This window comes from Pollicipes pollicipes, unplaced genomic scaffold (assembly GCF_011947565.3).
Source record: "Pollicipes pollicipes isolate AB1234 unplaced genomic scaffold, Ppol_2.1 Scaffold_7261;HRSCAF=8764_pilon_pilon_pilon, whole genome shotgun sequence".
Lineage (NCBI taxonomy): Eukaryota > Metazoa > Arthropoda > Thecostraca > Pollicipedomorpha > Pollicipedidae > Pollicipes > Pollicipes pollicipes.
The window spans coordinates 59,990,182-60,012,156 of record NW_023597054.1 but is presented as its reverse complement, the minus strand read 5'-3'; the positions used below and the strand labels follow the sequence as shown (position 1 = coordinate 60,012,156).

The window sequence follows — 21,975 nt, the reverse complement described above, 5'->3', positions numbered from 1 at the left end:
TGGACGACCCGGCCGTGGACGACCGCACCCCGCACTGACGCGTAAACTCGCCGCAGCGCGTCAGGCGGCGGCCGTACCATTTGAGCTCCGAGTCGTCGCGGCGCCGTTTCTCCGGCGCCACCCACAGGTCGATGAGGTGCAGCGCCTCGGGGATGTTCATGTGGTGGGTGGGCCGGCGCATGAACTGGCGGAACAGCGGCAGCAGCACCAGGTCGCGGTGCAGCTCGCGGTACAGCATCCGCGCGTAGTAGCGCCGCGAGATGTACTCGCGCCTGGCGGTGGGCGGTGCATGCTCAGGGCTCCACGCTATGTCTGGCGGCGCGCCGCAGCATAAGCTGCCAACAAGCCAACATGTCACTATCACGCAAATGTGCTTACCGCGTGATCGAATGTGGTCACAACTGCTACTCCACCCAGTACTCACGAGTCGACGAGCTCCGAGTCCAGGATCTCCAGCAGCTCGTCCTTGACCAGCAGTGTGCCGTGCTCGGCCACCAGCTCGCACATCTGCTGCATGGCTGGGTCAGGCAGGCCACCCACGCTGTAGTACTTGTCACCCATCTGGTCCAGCATGTGGCAAACCAGCACACCCAGCGAGCTGCGCCACGCCGCAAGGCGCCGCCAGTTGCGCTCCACCTGACTCAGAGCCAGATCCAGCTCTGCCTGGTGGGTAGAGGCAGCCAGGCGGGGGTACCTGTGAGAGACAGGGCACACAGTGCATTGGTCAAGGGTAAAGTGTGATTCAGCCCTCAAATGCACTTAGCAGCCTCCAAGGTCCCCTTGGACCACCAAGGTCCAAGGTCCCCCAAATGATGGTTTCCTTCCCAATATACATACATTTTGGCTACTGGACTCCACGAGTGCTAAGAGACCATGAGCCCCATGTAAGATGATGGATCCTACTAGGCCTCACCTCCACCAGGGGTGAGAATATTGAGGGAGGCAGCAATATTGGGTACTTATTTTTACAATATTGAACTTATTTTGGTGCCACACTTATCACAAGCTTGAAAATGGTAACAGAAAGCTGTGATCATCTGTTTTTGGGTAACTGCAAGTGCCTTGGGAGCATAGCATGCATTCCATTAAAAATCAGACCAGGCAAACAGCTTGCTTTGGCATGGAAGGTAACAGTATAGTTGACAGCCTTAATTGGAATAACTCATGTTTTTCTACTCAGTGACTCAATTTACAAAAGAATGTAACCAAAGGTCAGGTCCACAAGGTAGGTAGCCATGCCTAATCATGCAGATTCAAAGCTACATAATTTTTGGATATTTATTAGGTCTCAATGGATGCTACATGCATTACATGCTCAGAGCTATGTGAGCAAGTTATCCTAAGCACATGATGAAGGTACAAACCCACCTTCTAAAGAATGCTGCATTCCACACTTTGTCTGAACTTTGAACATTATGCAGTCGCCAGCATGTCTCGGACACAGCACACAGCGATGGGATGTCGGTGTGACAGAGGATGCACTCCAGCACTTCATTTGGAAGAGCGAGCAGCAGCTGTTGTGAAGTCAGGACAACGTCTACATCTTCAACAAAAGAGCCATTTGCACTTGAGCTTGAGCTAGAGGTACAATCGTCTTGCAATTGCATTGCTCCCGAAGGCAAATGGGTGTCAGGATTGACATCGCGCGCCTGGCAGCCGTGATTCTGTACCATGTAGTCTTGACCCAAATCCATCACTCCTAAGCTGCATTGACCTTCAACACCTCGCTGTCTTGAAACATTCGCTGGCCGTTCCAGCAGGGTCGCTCACCATAAGGCAGTCCATCCAACTTGAACTACGCAAATGAATGTTCTAACACTCACACCCAACATCGCGGAGATCCAGGAACATAGCTAGGTCTGTCCGTGCTGCTTCACACACCTGAATCGTCCTCTTGCCCAGATCTTTACTCTGCCCCACCCGCCACCTACCCCATTGTACTCATAAGTCATAATAGAACACTAGCCATCGCAACTTTCCTCCCATATTCACGTACATCCCCGGGACCTGTTTGTAAACACACCGCAGTAAACACAATGGGGGACAAGGCGCAAGGTTTGGATAACATAGTGCCCTCCATCCGACAGCCAAAAATACTGCAATAATTCCGTAGCCATATCCGAAGATAATCAAGGCACCCTCAACACTGAATATGCCCATTCTAGGTATTGGACTGTTGAAATACGCAATATTTCGTGATAACCGTGCAATAGAGACTATTTCGCAACATTGTCATATGTAATGTCCGGTCATATATTATTCCCTGGACCACAGGTATAATGCAAGCTTTTTTTAAATCGCTAGTCACGCTCCACGCACTTTTTGGCATACACTGTTCAACGTACTTAGAAAGCGCACTGTGGCCGAAGTTTTCACCTTCGAGCATGAACTTGAGTAGCAACAGCCTAGAGCTGTGACTCCTCCAGAACTATCACCACCCAATGATACACTCGGCGATTAAAACTCACCATGAGATCGAGTTCTTTATTACACAAAGCTAAACACGGAAGACATCAACCACTGTTTTAAAGAGTGCCAATTTTCCATAGCTGGCCGATCTATTCCAGCACACCACATGCCAACGACCTCGCCGTCCAGCACCTGACAGCCAGTCCGGCCACAGCCTACAACAGCAAAGCATTGCAAGAGATTTTCAAGGCCTCGCCATCTTGTAACTTGTCGGTTCGTCTTGCTGGCTCCAGTGCCGTATCAAAGTCTCAGCGGCCATGAGCAACAGTCAGCCCTGCAGCAATTCAGCTCCAGCAACATCTACAGCGCGATCCAGCGCAGAGGCTAAAGCACGCGCTTCCGGTTTCGCGTCCTACGTCTGCATCTCATCGCCCACAGGCTCCTCCTTGGTCCCCAGCCACAGCGAGCCGTCAGCGGATATCCCAGCCTCGTCCGACCCGACGGGGCAAGCACCGTCGGGTTCGACCTGGGAGGCCGGGTACGCTGTGCGACACTCGCAGTTGCTCATGTGCCTCGCTGGAAAACAAGACGCGGCTGTGAGCTGTCTGAGGGGTGAAGACTCGAGCTGCACCAGCTCTGGACCTGGGGCGGAGAAAGTGAGACCACAGGCAGAGGCAACACATTCGGCAAGGGCCCTGAGATCAGTGAGGTAGCGAAGTAGCGTCGGAAGCCTAACTTTCGTTCCGTAGGTTCACGTACGACGTAATCTGGAAGGAAATGTCTGAAGCATACGACACTACTGAATGGTCCGAAGCCAACACCGCAAGTGCTACAATTAAAAAATACACAGCAAACGCCACACAATGACCGGAATTGCCGCAACATGCCGAATCACACCTGGTTACTGCGCCGGGCCTGACCCAGCCACCAGGGTGCACTCGGCCCAGAATCTGCCCACACTCGCACGGAGCACCGCCACCTTGACGTGCCCTCCCTGACATGCTCGTCCCCGCTGTCGCCCCCCACAGCGGCCGCCACCGCGGCGGCAGCGCGGCCGGCAGACTGACCCAGCCGGTTGCCGCTGTCGGCGCTGTAGCCGCACACGCAGAAGAGCGGCCGCTCCAGCAGGATCGCGCCGCTCATCGAGAACACGGGCGCCACGCCCTTGGAGTGGAACACGCGCTGGTGTACCGGGTAGATCTTCTCGCAGGAGGTGGTGTAGCGGCACCGCTTGCACGCGTACACGCCACTGCGGAAAGCGCACGCCCACGCACGCGTCACGGTTAGGTGGGGTCCCAACAACCGCCAAAGGTACACGCAACAGCCATCCCTGCAAAATGGGTGTAGCGTGATTGCCCAGATGCATTGGGCGCGAAAAGATTACGTCCCGTTGCTAGTATCTGCAATCTGCATGTTTGTGCGAAAAACGACGCCCCACGCGATAAACATGGTGCATCCTTGGCAACTTGTCGAAGCTCAGAACACATTTCTGGAAAACGCACAAGTGCCAGGACTGGTGCCTTCGTCCATTCTACCGGCAGGTCCGGCACCACACAAAGCCAAGATGCAACCTTACTTGCAGCAAACATTCATGCCAAGTGTCAACATACATAGCATGCAATACACCCAACACATGACGTCTCGACCCTCAACAGATGCATCCACCACTAGCCCAGCATGGCAGAGTTCAGCCATTTAGGTGCCAAGGAGACCGATTTTTGTTTATGCTGTTGCACACGTGCCTTGGGGTCCACTGTCACTCCTCCCCTAGCCCAGAATTGACCAATCAGCACCAAGCCGAATGGCAGTTAAGCCAGCAGCTGGTGGAGGAGACAGAGACTCGATAGCACGAAGTCATATTGCCCTCACTGACATCCAACTGGATGAATTTGTCCCCGCTGCGCTGGACTGACCGCCCGGAGCCGCGAGACGGCCGGCGCGGCACCACACGCCACTCACGTCAGGTGCTTGGGGTGCGTCAGCGGCAGCTTGCACTCCCAGCAGCGCATATCGGTGAGGTCGGGCAGCTGGACGTCCACCAGGGTGCCGAGCTTGAAGAAGCTGCCGACCAGGCGGTCGTCGGGCGAGCCGGCGCCGGCCTGTCGCCTGGGCCGGCGCTGCGAGAAGAGCCGCAGCGCCGAGCGTCGCCGCCTGCCGCCGCCGCGCCGCTCGGCCGCCGCTCCGGCCCACTCGGCCTCGTCGCTGGCCTGGCGGAGCGACGCGGCCAGGTCAGCCGACAGCAGTGGCGGCTGCTCGTGCGGCCAATGGCCTGGTCGGACCGAATGGCACCCTCGCCTGGAAACACTACCCAAACTGCTCAGCATTAGTGAAAAACTTACTTGCCCAGTGGACCCCAGTGAGACCTTACCTTATCACACGATCGGCATTCGTGAGCATGTTCAAGGGCGGATAATTTCCTTTTTTTAGTTGCAGAGCAGCAACTATTTCAAAGTTGGAGTATAGTTCTATAGGGGAAGAATCATTGTTGGTTTGCAGCAAAGTCCGCACTGTGCATCTCTGCTGTAACACAATATGGCCAGTGAACAGATGAATACATTTAAATTCGACCAGCACCTTCGATTCATGATTAAAATGAAACTAACGTACAATCAAAAATATGTCTCATTACAATGAAGTGCTGAATTGTAATGGTCTTTAAGCCTGTCCCCGCAGTACAAACTGCTTGGCGCCATTTCCACCAGCCAAACTGACAGTTTTCCCCATACTGGCGCGTTCAGCACCCGTCCGACAGGTCCGCATCTCCGCAGGCTGACCTGGTCGGTGCCGGTGGCCGGGCTGCTGCGGGCGCTAGCGTCAGACGCCTCAGCAGCCGGCGCCGCCTCAGCAGCAGCCGGTGCCACTCCAGCAGCGGACAGGGCCGCCTCGACCGCGGCCGACTCCGCGCCGGCCGGCTCGCCCGGGAACTCCGGCTGGCTGTCCGGCCGGCTCGCCAGGGTCTGCAACGCCGCCGCCGGTCAGCCGTCGCCGGTCAGCCGGCGCACGGGCCCTCGGCCACCGCCTCTCCGGCGGCGACCAGACTCGTCGGCCCAGCTGGGATCCGTCAGCCGCCGCCGGTCAGCCGTCGCCGGTCAGCCGGCGCACGGGCCCTCGGCCACCGCCTCTCCGGCGGCGACCAGACTCATCGGCCCAGCTGGGATCCGTCAGCCACCGGCCGCGCTGGCCTTCGGCTCAAACAAGTCAATGAGCCTCGACAAGGAAAAAACGCGTAGGGCAGACCACAGACGGCGATACGATAAGCCACGGTAAGTCGCAGTCCAGCCCACGCAAGACTGATGCGGCTGTGGCGTCGTCCAGTCATGTGGCGACGGCAAACCATTCTCCCGTCATTCATTAAGGGAGGGCCTTCGCAGGTGGCCCGAACCCCAGCCCACCTGTTTCCTGGGCTTCCTCTTCAAGTCCATCGAGGGGCTGACCAGCACCTTCTTCAGCATTTCGATCAACGAGCCCTCTGCAACAGGACGCCATCGACAGTCCGGTTGCGGCTCCACCACAGGCCGCAGACAACAGTCGATCATGCCACGCGATCACGTTCGTTCACGGCGAGCTCCAGACCACCTGCCGTGGACGTGACAGGTCAGCCTTCCACGGCACGGACCGGCTCCACCCACACAGCGGCGCGGGCGCGCGTCGGCAACTCACCGCACTGCTGCGTCACGTGTCCGAGGTGCGCGATCAGGTTACCGAAGGTGCTGTTGGGGTCGCGGCCGTACTTCTCGCGCCACGTGATCTCAGCAATAAACTGGCAGATGACGGCCGCCGGCAGGTACACCAGCGACATCTGCAGGCGGCAGATTCGAGTCAACGTCAGGCAGCCCGCGACAAATAATTCGTCCCGGCATGCCTCCCGTGCATGCTGGTGTACCGCCGGAACAGTCCAGCTCACGGAGATAACCTGGTGACGACCGGCCGCAGGCACACCATGGAAGACAGCAGGCGGGGAGGTGCAGCAGGCCCGGCACGATACTGCTGACGGTAGCTTCGGTCGGTTGTGGTAACACGCAGAGCAGGTCATGTGGGCAGAACGGCACACGCCGATCTGATCAGAATCATACTGGTCCAAAGGGCATGACTTAAAACCATCGCGCCACGTTGTCAGTTAAACGCCAATGAAAGAGTGCTGGAGAAGAGCACTCCCATCTCTATCGCGTACGGCTACAGGGAGACCAGGAGCGAATGAGCCCACCTGAAACATTCTCGGCATGGTACGCCGGAGGAAGTGCATGATGTTGCCGGAGGTGTCCTTGCTGAGGCTGGGCGCGTTGGTCACCGCTCGAAAGTTGTTCCTGAAGGGCAGCGGGCTGATACTGTGGTCCAGCAGCAAGCTCGAGTCGTGGTGCACCCAGTCCTGCACGGCTCCCACCACAGCGCGGATCCGGTTCTTGATGCGCGGCTCGAACCCGACGAGGCGGATCTCTCCCGACGACTCGTCCTTGACGCCGAGCACCTCCACCTGAAGGGACGGCAGGACACGGACTGAGGGGACATACGCGCAGACGCGTCCCTCCCGACGAATCGTCCTTCACACCGAACACCTCCACCTGCGGAGACGGCAGGGCACGGACTGAGGGGTCAGAAGTGCACGCGCGTCTCTCCAGACTGGTCCTTGATACCGAGCACCTCTACCTGAAGGGACGGCAGGGCATGGACTGAGGAGACAGAGGCCATGCGTATCTCTCACGACCATTTGTCCTTCACAACGAACACCAACAACTCCTCCATAGGGTAAGTCGACACAGACTGAGGGGACAAAGGTCCTGACCTGCAGACAGAGCACCAAGGTCATGGTCCCATGGCAAAAGCAGAACAATGGTGCCGGTCAGATCAGTAGCAGGATGCCACCAGAACACGCAAAGTCTTCCTCAAAGCGTGCATAACACCCAGGCTGAGATTCGTCTCTATAAGCAAGTGTGCCGCCCCAACCTGTCCATCCAAGAACACGCTGCTCCGTGACACACCCAGCGGGCGCCCGCCCACTGACCTTGACGTTCTTGTTGACACCGTCGGGGCCGGAGGTGCCGAGCGAGACCAGGCCCACCTGGACGGTGTGGCCCGAGCCGCCCAGCTTGGGCACCGGCTCCTCCATCTTGAGCATGCAGACGGCGCGTAGCAGGCCAAACACCTCGTCCACCAGCATCGGGCGCAACTTCAGCCACTGGGTAACGTTGTGCAGCGGCGTCTGGCACGACCAGTGGTACATCAGCTTCAGCACCTGCACCGGCGCCGTCGTCGGCAGCAGCAGGCGGGTGACGTCGAACAACGAGCCGTAGTGCACCGACAGGTACTTGGGCCGGCAGCAGTTCTTCACCCAGACGTAGCCTGCGGGCGGCGCGGCGGGTCAGAGGGGTGCCGCACCAGACACCGGGAGGGTCGCGCGCTGCTGGGTGTTGCGAGACCGAGGCACATCTCTGGCTGGGAGAGCTCGTCAGCCCGATCACTTCGAGAAGAGAATTGTAGATCGCGTAGCCGGCCGACTTACGTTGTCTTTTTCGCTACACAGCCCATTGTTAACTCATTCCTTCCAAGGGTAACTGACAGTAAACACCATCAAAACAAGCACAGAGCCGCAACTGCCGAAAGGCTGACATGCAGGCTGCAGACCCAAAGTCCCATCCTTCACCAGTCCAGACAGCTCGCCAGCTCCCCGGCACTCGGACAGCGGCACACCGGCGCGTGGTCCGCGCCCGGCGCACGGACGCCTACCTCCTGACTGCGAGAGCTTGTCCGAGTCGGTAAACATGCCGAGCCGCAGCTGGCGGGGCTGACCGGACCACGTGACCCGGTGGGTGGGGCAGAACTGGACGGCGCGCACCAGCCGCACCTGGATCAGCCACTCCGTGAACTGGCTCGGCGTGTGCAGCAGCACGCGCTTCACGCGGATGTCTGGCAACACAGGGCGGCGCCGCTCAGGTGCGCGCACAGTGGTGGCCAGTCTCCGGCGCGGTTAAAAAGCAGGTCAGTCTTAAAGCCGCGGGCCACGCGCGGATGGTGCAGACCTGTTTGGACGCTGCAGCGTGGAGCGATGAGCTCATATTCCAGCAGAGAGTGAAGGTTGCGGAAACAAACGCCTAACTTCACAACTAGTCCATTTTGCAAACGTACCGACACAGCGTTTACCCATTTATCACAAGAAACGTTTTTACCTTTAATAAGACGGAAAAGACGATCTAATGTCCAGCAAAACACAACACACAAACGGCCGAATGACCGGCAGATCGTCTGCCCCGGCGTGGCACCGCTCTCGGACCAGACTCAGCCCTCGCCGCCTCACCGATGACCGGCAGATTGTCTACTCCGGCGTGGCACCGCTCTCGGACCAGACTCAGCCCTCGCCACCTCACCGATGACCGGCAGATTGTCTACTCCGGCGTGGCACCGCTCTCGGACCAGACTCAGCCCTCACCGAGCTGGGAGCGCCGAGACGGGTAGTTGGTCTTGGAGGCCGGCGTGAGCGAGTAGGGCGTGCGGAGCTGCACGTGCAGCGCCGGGTACGTCTTCACCTGCATCTCGTGGACGGGAATGTCGACGGACGCGCGCCGGGCCGACGCCGCGGGTACCTCCTCCGCGATTGTCACCTCGGCGTCCGGCTGTGAGGCTGCCGGCGGCCGGCGCAATGTTAGCGGGGCGGCACGGACGCCGCCGTCAGGGGTTGGCGATGGCCGACAGGGAGCGACCGGGGCGCAACAGCGGCTCAAGCACACGGCGTGATTCGATTCACGTCAGCGTCTGCTCCCGCTGACGTGCTGTAATCCCAGGGCGCCTCACATGAGTCTGTAGGCGATTTTTGTCCGCATGATCTTTGGTAGCTTAGAAAATACACACACCAAAACATGCCCAGTGACAAAAAAGATTGCGGGGAACGCAACGATCTTCAGTTCTGATACATTCTTCACCTAATCAAGATCTGTTCGCGCGTCCTTGCTACGCTTGCCAGCGAAGAAGAAAGTGAAAACCCATGGACGACCGTTACGAGGCATTAACATCCGACATCAGTTAACTCCACCATACGTCCGCTTACAGGCCGCCCCTCGGTCCACTACCTGCTGCTGGCTGCTCGGGAGCCGATGTCGGTATCGACGCGGTGCGGACCGCCACGCGCTTCTCCAGCGGCTGCGGCGTGGACAGCGAGATTCGTTGCGGCGGCGGGATCTCCGACGACAGGTTCTGCCAGGGCAACAGGCGCTGCTAGTACGACAGGGCGCAATGTGAAGAGACGTCGCCGCGCTACCGCGTGGAACGTGTACGCCGACAGCTCGACTGAGCGTCGTCCATCGACATGTCTTGAAGCCTCAACACTCGTACCTCCCTCACCACACGTCTCTTGTATATAACTGGTTATCCGGCCCGAAATAAGTAACATAATTTATAGTAAACATAAGCAAAACATTAGATGCAATCTACCCTGCGCTCTTTAGCTTGAAAGCATGCCAAAATTACCAACCCTACAGATTACATACGCCTCAGATACCCAACCCTTCCTCCACATTTTGCATTGCTCACAGCGCCTGTGAAGGGGCTACTCTCGGCGAGAGGCAAGGCGCGTGACGGCACGGGACGCGGCACCTGCGCCGTCGCCATCACAGGCAGCGGCACCGGTGACGGCGGTGACGGCGACGGTGCCGACGGCATTGCCTCGTCACCGCTGGAATCAACGGCAGCCGGCGGCGGCGGCGGCGGCGACGGCGGCGGCGGTACCACTGCGGGCGTCGGCTGGGAGAGCAACAGGCCTGCCAACACCGCAGCACGTCAGCTGTCGCCGAAACGGACGCAGCAGAGCAAGCCGAGCCTGCTTCTGGTGTGGGCGAGCATGAACTTGCTGGTATGTAAGGTTAAAGAGACCAAAATACATTAGGCAGAGTGAGAGGATATCAGATCACAAAATCATAAACATAATCCATATACAATGCAGGTGCACAGAATTAGGGACTGTTGAATGTTTGACTGGTGTTGTCAATTGGGCCTAGGGGTGCATCAATGGCAGTGGCCATTTTATGCCCAAAATGTTTGCATGCTCAGCTGGTACACACCACGTAGAAATTCCAAATTCTGCAAAAATGCACCTGACAGGTGGAATGAAGAATAATGTACCATGCTTATAAACACCAGTAGCACATATAGACACATTATCATCCTGCGCCTAGCACACTCACGGTTTGCCTTCTTGATAGCGTCTTGATATGTCTTCTTTGCTGTGTTAAAATGCCGAAGCTGCACCTCTGATAACTCCTCCACTGAACATTCCATGATGAGTGGAGTGTTCACATGCAGCACTCTAGTGGGTGACATGTTTGGCTCTTCAACCTTGGTTGTGACACAATAAACTATGTGCACCTGCAAGTGAAAACACATTGAGTCTTATGCTGCAGTAACACAGCTGATCTCCACTTAACAATGGGGTGTCAATTAGGAAGTTAGTGGGTTTGGTTTCCTCCTAGTCATTTCTATGGTATCATTATGTTCATATTAATTGTGTGGATCTGTGTCTACTTTGGTAGTTCTTTTGTGTGCTGTGCACACCAGCCCATGACAGCCAATCATAATTACCTATGAGCTGACAAATTATATTCTATTGTCAGCTATGAGCTGACAAATTAACAAAAGAGCTGTTATACTTTTCCACTGAACTGCTAAATAAAAAGGTTGGTGTGATGCTGCCTAAAGGACAATATATTGGGGATATCTTAGGGATCTTCTCAAATTCCCTGCCATAGTAAGCAGGGTTGTACCAGGTACATTGTCCTTGTAGCAAGGTAGCATAGTACATAGTAGCAAGGTACATTGTCCTTGTAGCAAGGTAGCATAGTACATAGTAGCAAGGTACATTGTCCTTGTAGCAAGGTAGCATAGTACATAGTAGCAAGGTACATTGTCCAAATCACAGTAACAATGTGATGAGAAGGCCAAGGCCAGACTGTAACCATAGCATATTATAATGAACAGGTCTGACACAGCCGCAATATCTCAGTCACAAGTTGAGCATAGCACAGCATATATCCAGGAGCATTGAGTCAGGCACATGTCCACCACCAATTTCTGTAAGCATTCCATGGTGGATGGATTTTTGTAGACTGGGACCAGGTGCATTGATGAGCCCCAGGGAGTTGGGTACTTAAACAGGACCATGCCACAGCACCTAGATGTAAGGTAAAATTGCAGCCTGTGAAGCTTAAGAGTTAAGGATAGGCATCATCAGGACAGACCCTGAAACAGAGGCATGCCAAAGGGGGGATGGAAGACCCACCAACTTTGACCCGATTAACTTTGCTTTACTTTAAGACCATTCACAGCTCTTTTCATTTATTTTTCGATGAGTGATTGCGACCTTGCCTGGACATAGAGCAATCTTTGGTAACATCTCAGCATGCCTATCAGGGGAGGCACCAAATAGTCCCCGGCCACCTCATACATACCTCTGTCCAGTCTAACCTCACAGACAGACGTTCCCCACGCGTCCCTCAGGCTGGGCGGGCCGTCCAAGCCGTTTGTTGACTTCTCGCGTGCAAGGTCGTAGATGCGCAACTGATGTTGCTGTCGTGGGTTATGGCGCAAAGCTTCTTAGGGTGCGCAAATGAACGTGCATGTTTAGGCTCAAAGATCATCTCAGGCGCGCCATTATCGTTTATAAATCGCGTACGTTTGCGGCATCTGTTCTATTTGGGGTTACACTGCTTACAAATGTGCGTTGAAACGCCAATAATAGCGAATGAAACTGCATTCTTACTTTTTTGCTAATCAAAGTAAAGCAGTCCTGCTCTTGATAATAACACCAGCTTACTCTGGACAGTATGCCCAATTTGGGACATCGTTGATTATGGAAACGTTGGCGCCGGTATACGCACGAGACCAACCCTGAAGAGGACGGCCCGATACATCAGCGAGCAGCAGTCGCGCGCTGGGAAAATAATTTTAACTTGTTACGCGCATTCAGGCATCTGATACCATTTTGCACCTCTTGCTTGAGAAGACGTGCGCGGTTTGAGTCGAGGTAACATTAATGCTGCGCCCTGGTATCCCTTTATTATCGATTGCAGTAGGAGCCTGAATAGAACCTCCTTAAATCTCCAGATTAGCCTTTGACGAATGTTGTTTCAGAAGTTCTGAGAAGTAGATAGATACGTCAGGGTTTTGTAGTTCCCGCTAGCGACGTTTTTAGGATCAAGTGGTGTGTCACATTCATCACAAATTTATAATTCCCACCTACCAGTATGGCCCTGCACTGGGATGGGGACTGCAAGGGTGGAGGGGTAGCTGTGCATACAACACAGGAAACATGTGGCATGAGCCCTATGGCTGTGCACAGAAAAATATACTTAAAATCATTGATGCCCGGTTCCTGCTGTCTTAGAGGTCCTTTCAACCCTGCATGCGACATAAGACTAATGAGATTTTCAGATAGTAACATGACTATTCTGCATGCCTGGCTGTTAATCCTGTCTATCCTATCACCATGGTGAGAAAAAGTTAAGTACATTGAGTGCAATTCTTTAAGGGCACTGCATGGTCTTGATGCACACTTGCTCTACTGATTATGCTGCTAATTTCTTCCGCAGGTAAGTCGCACCTAGAACACCTGCAAATACATATGTAGATAATGGAAAGCCATGCATTGGGTTGAGCTACCTTAAAAAACATGACCTAAAAAAGAGCAACAGAAATATTTGTTTGCCCACAGTTATTGGCCAGAGATAGTACAGAATGATATCATTTTAAAGCTCAAAGGAAAGGAAGTCATTTAAATTTAGTGGATATTATATATATATATATATATATATATATATATATAGATAGAGAGATAGATAGATAGATAGATAGATATAAGTTAGATAATTTATATTTTAAAAAGGAAGGTTTAAAAGTTAAATGAGTTTGGGGTGTGGTCCAATGCTTTTGGGACAAGCTCTCCCCATCTTTTGTCCTTACTTGAATGGGAGAGCACTTTGGCACAATAGACAAATATGCTTTACTTAACATGCAAAGAAGTTTTCAAGAGAATAATATTCAATGTAATATTATTGTTTATTAAAACCCAGGTATGTACATGTTATTTGTGTATGCCTATAGCTGGAGATAGTTCATTACTGACTTTTACAAGTTTTTGGCAGAAGTGTAATTTGGGGTTCTTTTTCACTTGACAGGTTACCTGATCTGTTTTGTATCACTGTCACTTGTTCACAGATGGAGAACCGGCCAAATCAAACCATTTACATCAACAACCTGAATGAGAAGGTGAAGAAAACAGGTAAGATTACTGCAAATGGGTCAGTGTAGCAACACTCGCAGTTGTAGAACTCTCAGTATGTAGTTTGTATGCATATGCACCTCCAAGATGCATCTCATGTGATCACTGCTTCTTACTTCTACAAAGCCTCATCACTGTGCCACTTAGCTGAGTATTTTCTCATAGCAATGCCATAACTGTAAACATCCTTTTTCAGATCTGAAGAAGTCTCTGTATGCAATCTTCTCACAGTTTGGCCAAATCCTGGAGATAGTTGCATTAAAAAACCTGAAAATGAGGGGCCAGGCTTTTGTGGTCTTCAAAGACATATCGAGTGCGACAAATGCCCTCAGATCCATGCAAGGTTTCCCGTTCTATGAAAAACCTATGGTAAGTGTGATTCTACTTTGATGTTTGTGCTAGGTGTGTTGGTTTAGCAAGGTTGCAACCATGTTAGGTATGCAAGAAAGGCATCCTTCCTGTTGAGGAATTTGATGCCCAGGGTTTGAATTTGATGATGCCCAGATGTCCAGGCAGCAACTTTTTTGTGTATCACTTGAGAAATTGAGTAGCAGCAATGATGAGTGAGCATTTTACTTTCCACATGTATCTAGCTCCCCCGGATCAGCTGAGAGGCCTGTGCTGGTCTGAACTTGTGCTCCTATGTTAAGAGGGTGGACTAAGTCTTGCAAAAGGAGGAAACTTGGAATCCCCAAGCAAAATTGTGTGGTGCCATCATGTTGTGGGCATATCTGAGAGGCTTTTGCCTGCTTATTGAAGGCCTGGTTGTGTTTCTGTGGCTTAGTAATCATTTCCAGGTATATTTAAGTGTGTTTGAAATGTGCTGCATATGGTTGCTAAAAACGTGTATTGGTCCTGAAATTTATGTCATTGATCAGAATTGTTACCTTCAAAAATGCATGTATCTGGTGAGGGGAGAGAAAGTACAATTCTGCTTTTTCGACGGGCATGTTTTTCCTGCCGCCGATTTATATGTAGCAGACACAGAAGCTGTTTAATTACTAGCAGCTGCACTTAAGCAAGAGTCTTCTTTGGAACATTACCGTCGATTGCGTGCTATCTTGTGCGCGCGAGGCTGCCCTCCGCCTCGTCTCGGACCGCACAACTGACATCGCTCCCTGCGACGTCCGCAGCGGATCCAGTACTGCAAGTCTGAGTCGGACGCCGTAGCCAAGCTCAAGGGCACCTACGTGGAGCGGCCTAAGCGCAAGGAGCCGCTGAACAAGAAGGTCAAGAAGCGCGCCGCGGCTGCGCCACCGGCCGCCGCGCCAGCGCCGGTGGCGCGCGCCGCGCCGCGGCCCGTGCCCGTGGCGCCCGCAGTGCCGCTGGTGCAGCCGCCGGTGGTAGTACCAGAGCAGCCGCCCAACCAGATCCTCTTCCTCACCAGCCTGCCCGAGGAGACCAACGAGATGATGCTGCAGATGCTCTTCAACCAGTGAGTGGGCGTCAGCGATCTGTTTGAAGCGATCGGGATTGCCGATAAGAAAAGTTTGTAGTGAGATGTGTACAAGGTTGTGACACGCTCTCCTCAGTCATCTTGTTTTCATGTAGAAGCGAATGCGTTTATGCCTCACCAGTTCAGCAAAGACTTGGAGTGTATTCACAGAAACCCGGACTGCAGAGATTTTATGCACAACAGGTTAATTTAAAAGCAGGTTGGGTTGCTCTCCGCGACTAACGGACGGGCAACGTTGTGACGTTGGCACAACGTTGATGAAACGTTGTGTCGATAAGCCGCAAAGAGCATAAGTTGCATCCTAGATGATTTAGGTGCACGCGTAGAGCGCTCTGAAAAAGTTGTTGTCTCAAATGTCGTTTATTACCACGAATGCAACGACAATGGTAATATAAAACTGGCGCTGCAAACGTGCCCAGCAAAGGTTTTATGTGACCTCGCGTAAAAGAACATGTTCTTGGTGTGCCGAGAATCCATGTTTGGTTTTAGCATGGCCCCATGGTAGACGAGTGCGCGGTAATAGAACCCCAGCATAACCACACTTTAACCAGTTTCTTTGGGACCAAAAACTAATACTGGAAGTGGCAATGCTTCCATTGTTCACGGTTTGTTGGAATTGAAAAAATGTCGGAACTACCTGCTAGTTGTTGAAAAATGGACAGTATTTTAAGCTTGCCAAATTTTCTCAGAGTCCCTTGATATTGCGAAGTTGCGTTGGCAGTTTTGTTTACTGTACGCCTGTCATTATGCTCTTTATTTGACTCCGCGCAGTTGCTGATCCAGTTAGTCAGTTATCGGATTTTAAGGGGTGTCAACTGCCACGATTATTTGTGCCCATTACTGATCTAGCAATAATGTAATGTGATATGCTTGAACTAACTAGCACATCGCCGGAAGTTTTGTTTTTGTTTCTGGGTTATCTAGACCAGATGCACTGTAATTGTTGATTGGTGACGTGCCGTGTGAGCCATATCCTTGAGACGCCCCCGCACCCTGCCGCAGGTTCCCGGGCTTCAAGGAGGTGCGTCTGGTGCCGGGTCGGCACGACATCGCCTTCGTCGAGTTCGAGAACGAGATCCAGTCGACGGCCGCGAAGAACGCGCTGCAGGGCTTCAAGATCACGCACTCGCACGCGATGAAGATCGCCTTCGCCAAGAAGTGAGGCGCGTCAGGGGCCGTCTCCGCCAGCGCCTCCGCGCACCCGTGCGGCCACCCAAGTGGAGAGGCCGCCGGCGGACTCATCATCGTCATCCAGGCTCAGCTCCCCGTCATCGCGCGCTCCGTCAGTGCCGGCGGCGGCTCATGGTCGCGAACTACCTGTCGGCATGTGCTGGTGGGCGAGAGCATCGGGTGTGGTCGGGTCGCCAGTTACAGCGATCGTGGGCATCAGGGCAGTGTGCACGGACAGTGTCCGGTGTATGGCCACCAGCATTCAGCCGGGAGCGAACGCGAGAAATACATGTCCGTGATTGTGAGGTAGCGTTGGCCTGTCAGCAGGCAGAGCCCTAATTGTTTTTCTTTTGTATGAAGCCAAAGTGGTGGCGCAGTGTCGTGTCTTGCCCTCCCCGGTCAAGCATTGGATGGACCAGCGTGCAGACCTTGGCCTGGCCGGTGGCGGGGGCCCGGCCTGCTGCTGCCCGACTGCCGCCTTTTGACTCTGCCCCGCTCAGCGAGCTTTCTATCCAACAAGGCCGACACTCGGAACTTAAGTCTGGAAAACGCTCTGTCTACACAGTGTGGTTACTCTACGCATTGGCACATGCGTCTTACAAAATGTCTGGTGTGCGCGCGACCTGGGAGCGGGGTGGTCGACCAGACATTCGCCTGACGCAAACGCTCGGCCTGACATCTGGCGAACACTGACGTTGGGCGGACGCAAGGAGAGACATCTGCCGGGCATCAAACGTGCTTCCGAGCGTAAATAAAAACACTTGTTGGAAAGCCTACCCCAACCCGTAACGGTTGCCTGTATTTGAAGCGGAAGCCAAGTAAGGTCAAGTGTTCAGCTGCCCGTCCATGGTGGCATGTCCCCCAGCAATGCATTGAAGTTATAATTCCATTCGAGTAGATCAGTCGCGTGATCGCATCGTCACCGGGTGGCACAGGTGAGAAGAGACCGGCTGTAACGTTTCTGTCGCATTGAAGCTCCTTACCAAGCCGTACAAATTATCTCTGTGCGGTGGGGTTTGCTTTCAAAATGCATGGTTGAGACGGGTTCAACCTGTTCTTCCCCCCTCCCCTTAGAAAACTGAATATGTTTGACTGATGGTTATGCGCGAGGTACCGAACGAGAGCATCTGGTCTGAATTTCATTCGCATAAGAATTTCGAGAAACACGTAATATATGAGGCGGGCATCTCCTGTAAGAAGTTTTGGTGGGGAGCTAGCTCATCCCGTGGACTCGGACATACCAGAGTGTCTGGCGAGACACCGGTATGTCCACTCTGGTATGGTATGACACTGACACTCTGGTATGTCGCTCTGGTATGTAGTGTCACGTTGTGTCTGGCCAGACAATTATTTCCCACCTTGTCAATGGCTTCAACGGGAACCAGAGCACATCAACTGAAACAGCCACAAAACGATTGCTTGCAGAACATTTTATAAAGCTCTGTCCACGTCAACTGGCGCCTGCGTTAGCATCATTGATACGCAACCTTAAGCAAGTAATATGACTTTCGTCTTGATGCGGGCTTGGCGCGGCCCAGGCCTGAGAGATAAAAACATAACTGCGACTTGAGCAACACGACTAGCTAGCGTAATTCCGGCGGCTGCGTCGTACATTGCCGGTCGGGCTTCAAAGGAAGGCACCTTGTCAGCCCACCGCGAGTATATTTCGAATTGCGATGAAACAAAATACCACGTCAGATGCCGGTGGCCGCTGAGGAATGTTTGTGTTAAGGTGGGCGGGAAATGGCCCACTGCCTGTAAGCGGGTCTGAGATGTCTACCGCCGTTCATTGAACTGGGCCATGCGTGGTCGCGACCTGTATACATCGTTCAGCGGTCAGCGAGCATAAGCGTCCTGCAGTCCGCTATCTGGTGAACGGTTGTCTGAAAGTACAGCCGCGAAAACCACGGGGTGAGGTGAGGTGAGATATCGCGGTCATTCGCCCGGGGTGAGCGGGCAGTTGGCCCGGGAATCCCTTTGTTGCTTACAGCTAACGGCTCTACTTTATGGATACACGTCGATTAGAAGAGGCTCAGACCCGCTCAAGAGGATCAGTGCCGAGAAGGAAGTTTAACAGATGAAACGTCGGCTCTATGCCGAAAAATCCTACTCACGAAGGTGCCCTCTGCACACGTAGATGCGTGTGCTGCGCTTTCCCGCCTGCTCTTGTCATTCAGCAAAGCCACGGTGGGCGGCCTCAGGTGCGTGTTTGGCGCCGTCAAAAACTACTATTCACCTACTTGATGAACGTCTTCGGCGTAATGAGCCGATGGGGTCGCCTAGCCATGTTCAATAGGATTCGCACTCCGTCGCCATGCTGCAGGATGCCAGCAGCCGCCACACGCTGCCGTCACCGCCGCTCACACCGTCCGCAGCTGCTCCCCTGGTGAGCCTGCTCCATCCCCGGCGGCACACGCCACCGTCCACACGCTGCCGTCACCGTTGTTCACACCGTCCGCAGCTGCTCCCCTGGTGAGCCTGCTCCATCCCCGGCGGCACACGCCACCGTCCACACGCTGCCGTCACCGCTGTTCACACCGTCCGCAGCTGCTCCCCTGGTGAGCCTGCTCCATCCCCGGCGGCACACGCCACCGTCCACACGCTGCCGTCAGCGCTGTTCACACCGTCCGCAGCTGCTCCCCTGGTGAGCCTGCTCCATCCCCGGCGGCACACGCCACCGTCATTTCATTGAGTTTCGCGATCAGTGTCCAGTCGCAGCCGCAAGTTCTGCTTTTGGGGACGGGACCCGTCCGTCGAAGGTACAGGACCATCAGTGAGTCACGCGCTGCCAGTCACGGTCGTCCATGCATTTCCATGAAACGCCAGAAAAACGTGACAGTACGCCTTCTAATGGCGAGGCATTACTGCGATGACTGTAGGATGGTTTTTATCGAGTCTTTTTCGTTGTTTGAGGGTCAGATACCAGCGTGATGACAGGGAGCGGGGGATTTCCCAGGCGCAAGGGCCATCGGCGCAAGAGACAACGGGGTGGCTCGCTCTTGCGTAACGCGCAGAGGTATACGAGATTAGCCAATGCCACGTGGTGATGTGACTAAGGCACTACCCCGCGCTGATGCTTCTTCGTCCGCGTCGGCCTAGACAAACGGGATTAGATCTGCCAGAAAATCATTTTAAATTAACGCCTGCAAATTTGTGACATAAGGTCTTGATTTAATCAATCCTCCCTTATTGCCGCCAGCTCTCTCTCTCTCTCTCTCTCTCTCTCTCTCTCTCTCCTCTCTCTCTCTCTCTCTCTCTCTCTCTCTCTCTCTCCTCTCTCTCTCTCTCTCTCTCTCCTCTCTCTCGCTCTCTCTCTCTCTCTCTCTCTCTCTCTCTCTCTCCCTCTCTCTCTCTCTCTCTCTCTCTCTCTCATCTCCTCTCTCTCTCTCTCTCTCTCTCTCTCTCTCTCTCTCTCTGCATGCTGTAATACGTACCTCACTGCACGCTGTAATTCGAGTCTGCAAGGGTTTTTCCCAGCATTGCCCTCGTTCCAAGAGAGTGCGTTGTAGTCACAGCTGACAGTTCATTGCAGAAGCGCATTGGTACGTAACGTTTCTGCCAAAGGCAAGACGCAAGACCTTGGTAGTGTTTCAGTTGTTAAGGACGTGTCGAGATTAAAGATATACTTTTACCACACCATTAGTACGATTTGTTCCGTTTTCGTACTCCCATGTCCGGTAACTATATCGAATACTTTTATCTTTCACCGTCGCTGCGACTCTACATAAGTCCGTTAGCAATCAGACTTGTATTGCCTAGAACCTAATACAACTCAAAGCAAACCAGGCCTCTTAGCACGCATCCCCAGTCCTGACTGCCCACCCCCCTCGCACCGCGTCCGCCCTGCGTCAGCGTTCATGTGGTGCTGCAGACTACGCCCTCATGACCCCGGCCGGGCCAGTTGCCGCAACCAGCCAGGGCTCTCAGCACACATCCCGGTCCTGGCTACCCCTCCTGCTCGCACCGCGTTCGGTCGGGACACGACGCTACACTACGATTGCATCAGACAGTACTAGGCTACCCTGTTGTCGCCAGTGGTAGGGTGAGACCACCGTTCTGCGTTTCGACTGAAAACATTAACTCCATTTTCTCTTCCATGCAGGAAGAGAGTGGAATGCAAGTAAGACACCATAATAGACACAAATGAAATGTCATCGTTCAATTCTCATAAAACCTAAGCCTTTCCACAGATTTTTTTCCAGCGCGCGCCCGAGAGAACATCTCAATTGTATTAAGCCTCCGTACTATATTGGCCCTATTTCCCCTCTGTCGGGGGTGTTCTATTTCCATCCGTCGGGGAGACAAGAGACGCAGAGCTTGACGCCTTCCAGCATGTACTGTTACGCCCGCAGACATCTTTGCCTTCCGTAGATGCTTCCCGCCGGTGGGGGTCATCGACCGATGACCATATTAGCCGAAAGTCCTCGAGTCTCGTGGACGGCGGAGGACGGACGACAAGGATCTCCAACGATGGTTGCCTTTAGGCGTTTATAGCCCCAATTACACACGATCATCCGCCTGTCATTAGGGGTCCCTCTTTGATACTATGGCTAACCTTCAGGTACATTCGACCTGTCTCAACCGGAGACAGCGTGGAGAGTTCCCGCCTGACGGCACTCAGCTGTTACTCAGCTGTTACTCAGCGCCCCGTGTTGTACCGGGCCGCCGGCATACGTGGCCGCGAACCGTGCGGTTGGTGCGGCAATGTACCGTGCCTCCGCCGACACGGGCTTAGCCTCCCCTGCCGTCACGGGCACAGCCTCCCCCGCTGACACGGGCACAGCCTCCGTCACCGACACGGGCATAGCCTCCCCGCTGACACGGGCACAGCCTCTGCCGTCGACACGGACACAGCCTCCCCCGCTGACACGGGCACAGCCTCCGTCACCGACACGGGCACAGCCTCCCCCGCTGACACGGGCACAGCCTCCGTCACCGACACGGGCACAGCCTCCCCCGCTGACACGGGCGCAGCCTCCGTCACCGACACGGGCATAGCCTCCCCGCTGACACGGGCACAGCCTCTGCCGTCGACACGGACACAGTCCTCCCCCGCCGACACGGGTACAACCTCCTCCATCGACATGTGTACAACCTCCCCCGCCGACGCGGGCACAGCCTCTCCCGCCGACGCGGGCACGGCCTCACCCGCCGACACGGGCACAGCCTTCGTCACCGACACGGACATAACCTGCCCCGCTGGCATGGACACAGCCTCCCCCGCCAACATGGACACAGTCTCTCCCGCCGACACGGGCACAGCCTCCCCCGCCGACACGGGCACAGCCTCCCCGCCAACACGGGCACAGCCTCCCCCTCCCTCACACCGACACGGACACAGCCTCCCCGCCGACACGGGCGCGGACTGAACGATGGACGAATGTGATGAAACCAGCGGTGACTGCCCACCAGCCTCCTCAGTAGACGTGAGTGGTGGCACCAACTCCGACGCTTCCCGCAACGATGACGCATCCCCAGACGATGCAGGCCAACGCACTCACTCCTCCGTCGGCTGCGCCGGCATCGCATCGACGGGTGCAGGGACCCACGGCGTGTACGGAGGGCCCACTCCGGTATTACCTTGGCGTCACCGGGCGTGCAGTGTCTTCCGCGTGCAGCTGCTGATCAGCATGCTGGCTCCAGCAGGCGTCCCCGACGGCTTCCTCATGCGAGACTGGTCCCG

At 54.5% G+C, this 21,975-nt stretch overlaps 4 protein-coding genes across 4 annotated transcripts in view; 1 reads left to right on the top strand and 3 right to left on the bottom strand.

The window, feature by feature from the left end:
* LOC119111831 (F-box only protein 21) overlaps nucleotides 1-2,013 on the bottom strand; it is a gene marked incomplete in the record, with an annotated part of 18,832 nt that extends 16,819 nt beyond the window's left edge. The window contains 3 exon segments of the mRNA XM_037235666.1: nucleotides 78-272; nucleotides 425-694; nucleotides 1,369-2,013. Coding sequence (XP_037091561.1) covers nucleotides 78-272; nucleotides 425-694; nucleotides 1,369-1,694 — 791 coding nt within the window.
* A 465-nt stretch (nucleotides 2,014-2,478) lies between these two features.
* LOC119112230 (uncharacterized) lies at nucleotides 2,479-4,545 on the bottom strand. The gene is made up of 3 exons (XM_037236325.1): nucleotides 4,369-4,545; nucleotides 3,477-3,658; nucleotides 2,479-2,985 (listed from the first exon to the last, which is right to left on the bottom strand). Exons 1-3 carry the CDS (start codon nucleotides 4,416-4,418, stop codon nucleotides 2,822-2,824), a joined length of 396 nt encoding a protein of 131 aa, XP_037092220.1. The 5' UTR covers nucleotides 4,419-4,545; the 3' UTR covers nucleotides 2,479-2,821.
* A 93-nt stretch (nucleotides 4,546-4,638) lies between these two features.
* Nucleotides 4,639-11,959, bottom strand: LOC119111688 (uncharacterized). Its single transcript, XM_037235494.1, has 12 exons — nucleotides 11,838-11,959; nucleotides 10,578-10,758; nucleotides 9,928-10,154; nucleotides 9,468-9,591; nucleotides 8,831-9,022; nucleotides 8,131-8,310; nucleotides 7,409-7,746; nucleotides 6,614-6,880; nucleotides 6,070-6,208; nucleotides 5,802-5,878; nucleotides 5,333-5,366; nucleotides 4,639-4,658 (listed from the first exon to the last, which is right to left on the bottom strand). Exons 2-12 carry the CDS (start codon nucleotides 10,711-10,713, stop codon nucleotides 4,639-4,641), a joined length of 1,734 nt encoding a protein of 577 aa, XP_037091389.1. The 5' UTR covers nucleotides 10,714-10,758; nucleotides 11,838-11,959.
* A 310-nt stretch (nucleotides 11,960-12,269) lies between these two features.
* On the top strand, nucleotides 12,270-16,597 carry LOC119112191 (U1 small nuclear ribonucleoprotein A). Its single transcript, XM_037236265.1, has 5 exons — nucleotides 12,270-12,412; nucleotides 13,603-13,666; nucleotides 13,863-14,035; nucleotides 14,800-15,101; nucleotides 16,125-16,597. Exons 2-5 carry the CDS (start codon nucleotides 13,603-13,605, stop codon nucleotides 16,282-16,284), a joined length of 699 nt encoding a protein of 232 aa, XP_037092160.1. The 5' UTR covers nucleotides 12,270-12,412; the 3' UTR covers nucleotides 16,285-16,597.
* Nucleotides 16,598-21,975: the final 5,378 nt, after the last annotated feature.

Excerpts from the sequence above, each read along its gene's own strand:
- LOC119111688 (XM_037235494.1), bottom strand. The coding sequence starts at position 10,713 with ATGTCACCCACTAGAGTGCTGCATGTGAACACTCCACTCATCATGGAA. Across the intron at positions 7,747-8,130 it reads CAAGCTCTCGCAGTCAGGAG|GCTACGTCTGGGTGAAGAAC; the intron begins GTAGGCGTCCGT and ends CGCCGCCCGCAG. Across the intron at positions 5,879-6,069 it reads ACACGTGACGCAGCAGTGCG|AGGGCTCGTTGATCGAAATG; the intron begins GTGAGTTGCCGA and ends GTCCTGTTGCAG.
- LOC119112191 (XM_037236265.1), top strand. The coding sequence starts at position 13,603 with ATGGAGAACCGGCCAAATCAAACCATTTACATCAACAACCTGAATGAG. Across the intron at positions 13,667-13,862 it reads TGAGAAGGTGAAGAAAACAG|ATCTGAAGAAGTCTCTGTAT; the intron begins GTAAGATTACTG and ends ATCCTTTTTCAG. Across the intron at positions 14,036-14,799 it reads CGTTCTATGAAAAACCTATG|CGGATCCAGTACTGCAAGTC; the intron begins GTAAGTGTGATT and ends CGACGTCCGCAG.
- LOC119112230 (XM_037236325.1), bottom strand. The coding sequence starts at position 4,418 with ATGCGCTGCTGGGAGTGCAAGCTGCCGCTGACGCACCCCAAGCACCTG. Across the intron at positions 3,659-4,368 it reads ACGCACCCCAAGCACCTGAC|TGGCGTGTACGCGTGCAAGC; the intron begins GTGAGTGGCGTG and ends CGCTTTCCGCAG. Across the intron at positions 2,986-3,476 it reads CGACAGCGGCAACCGGCTGG|CGAGGCACATGAGCAACTGC; the intron begins GTCAGTCTGCCG and ends CTTGTTTTCCAG.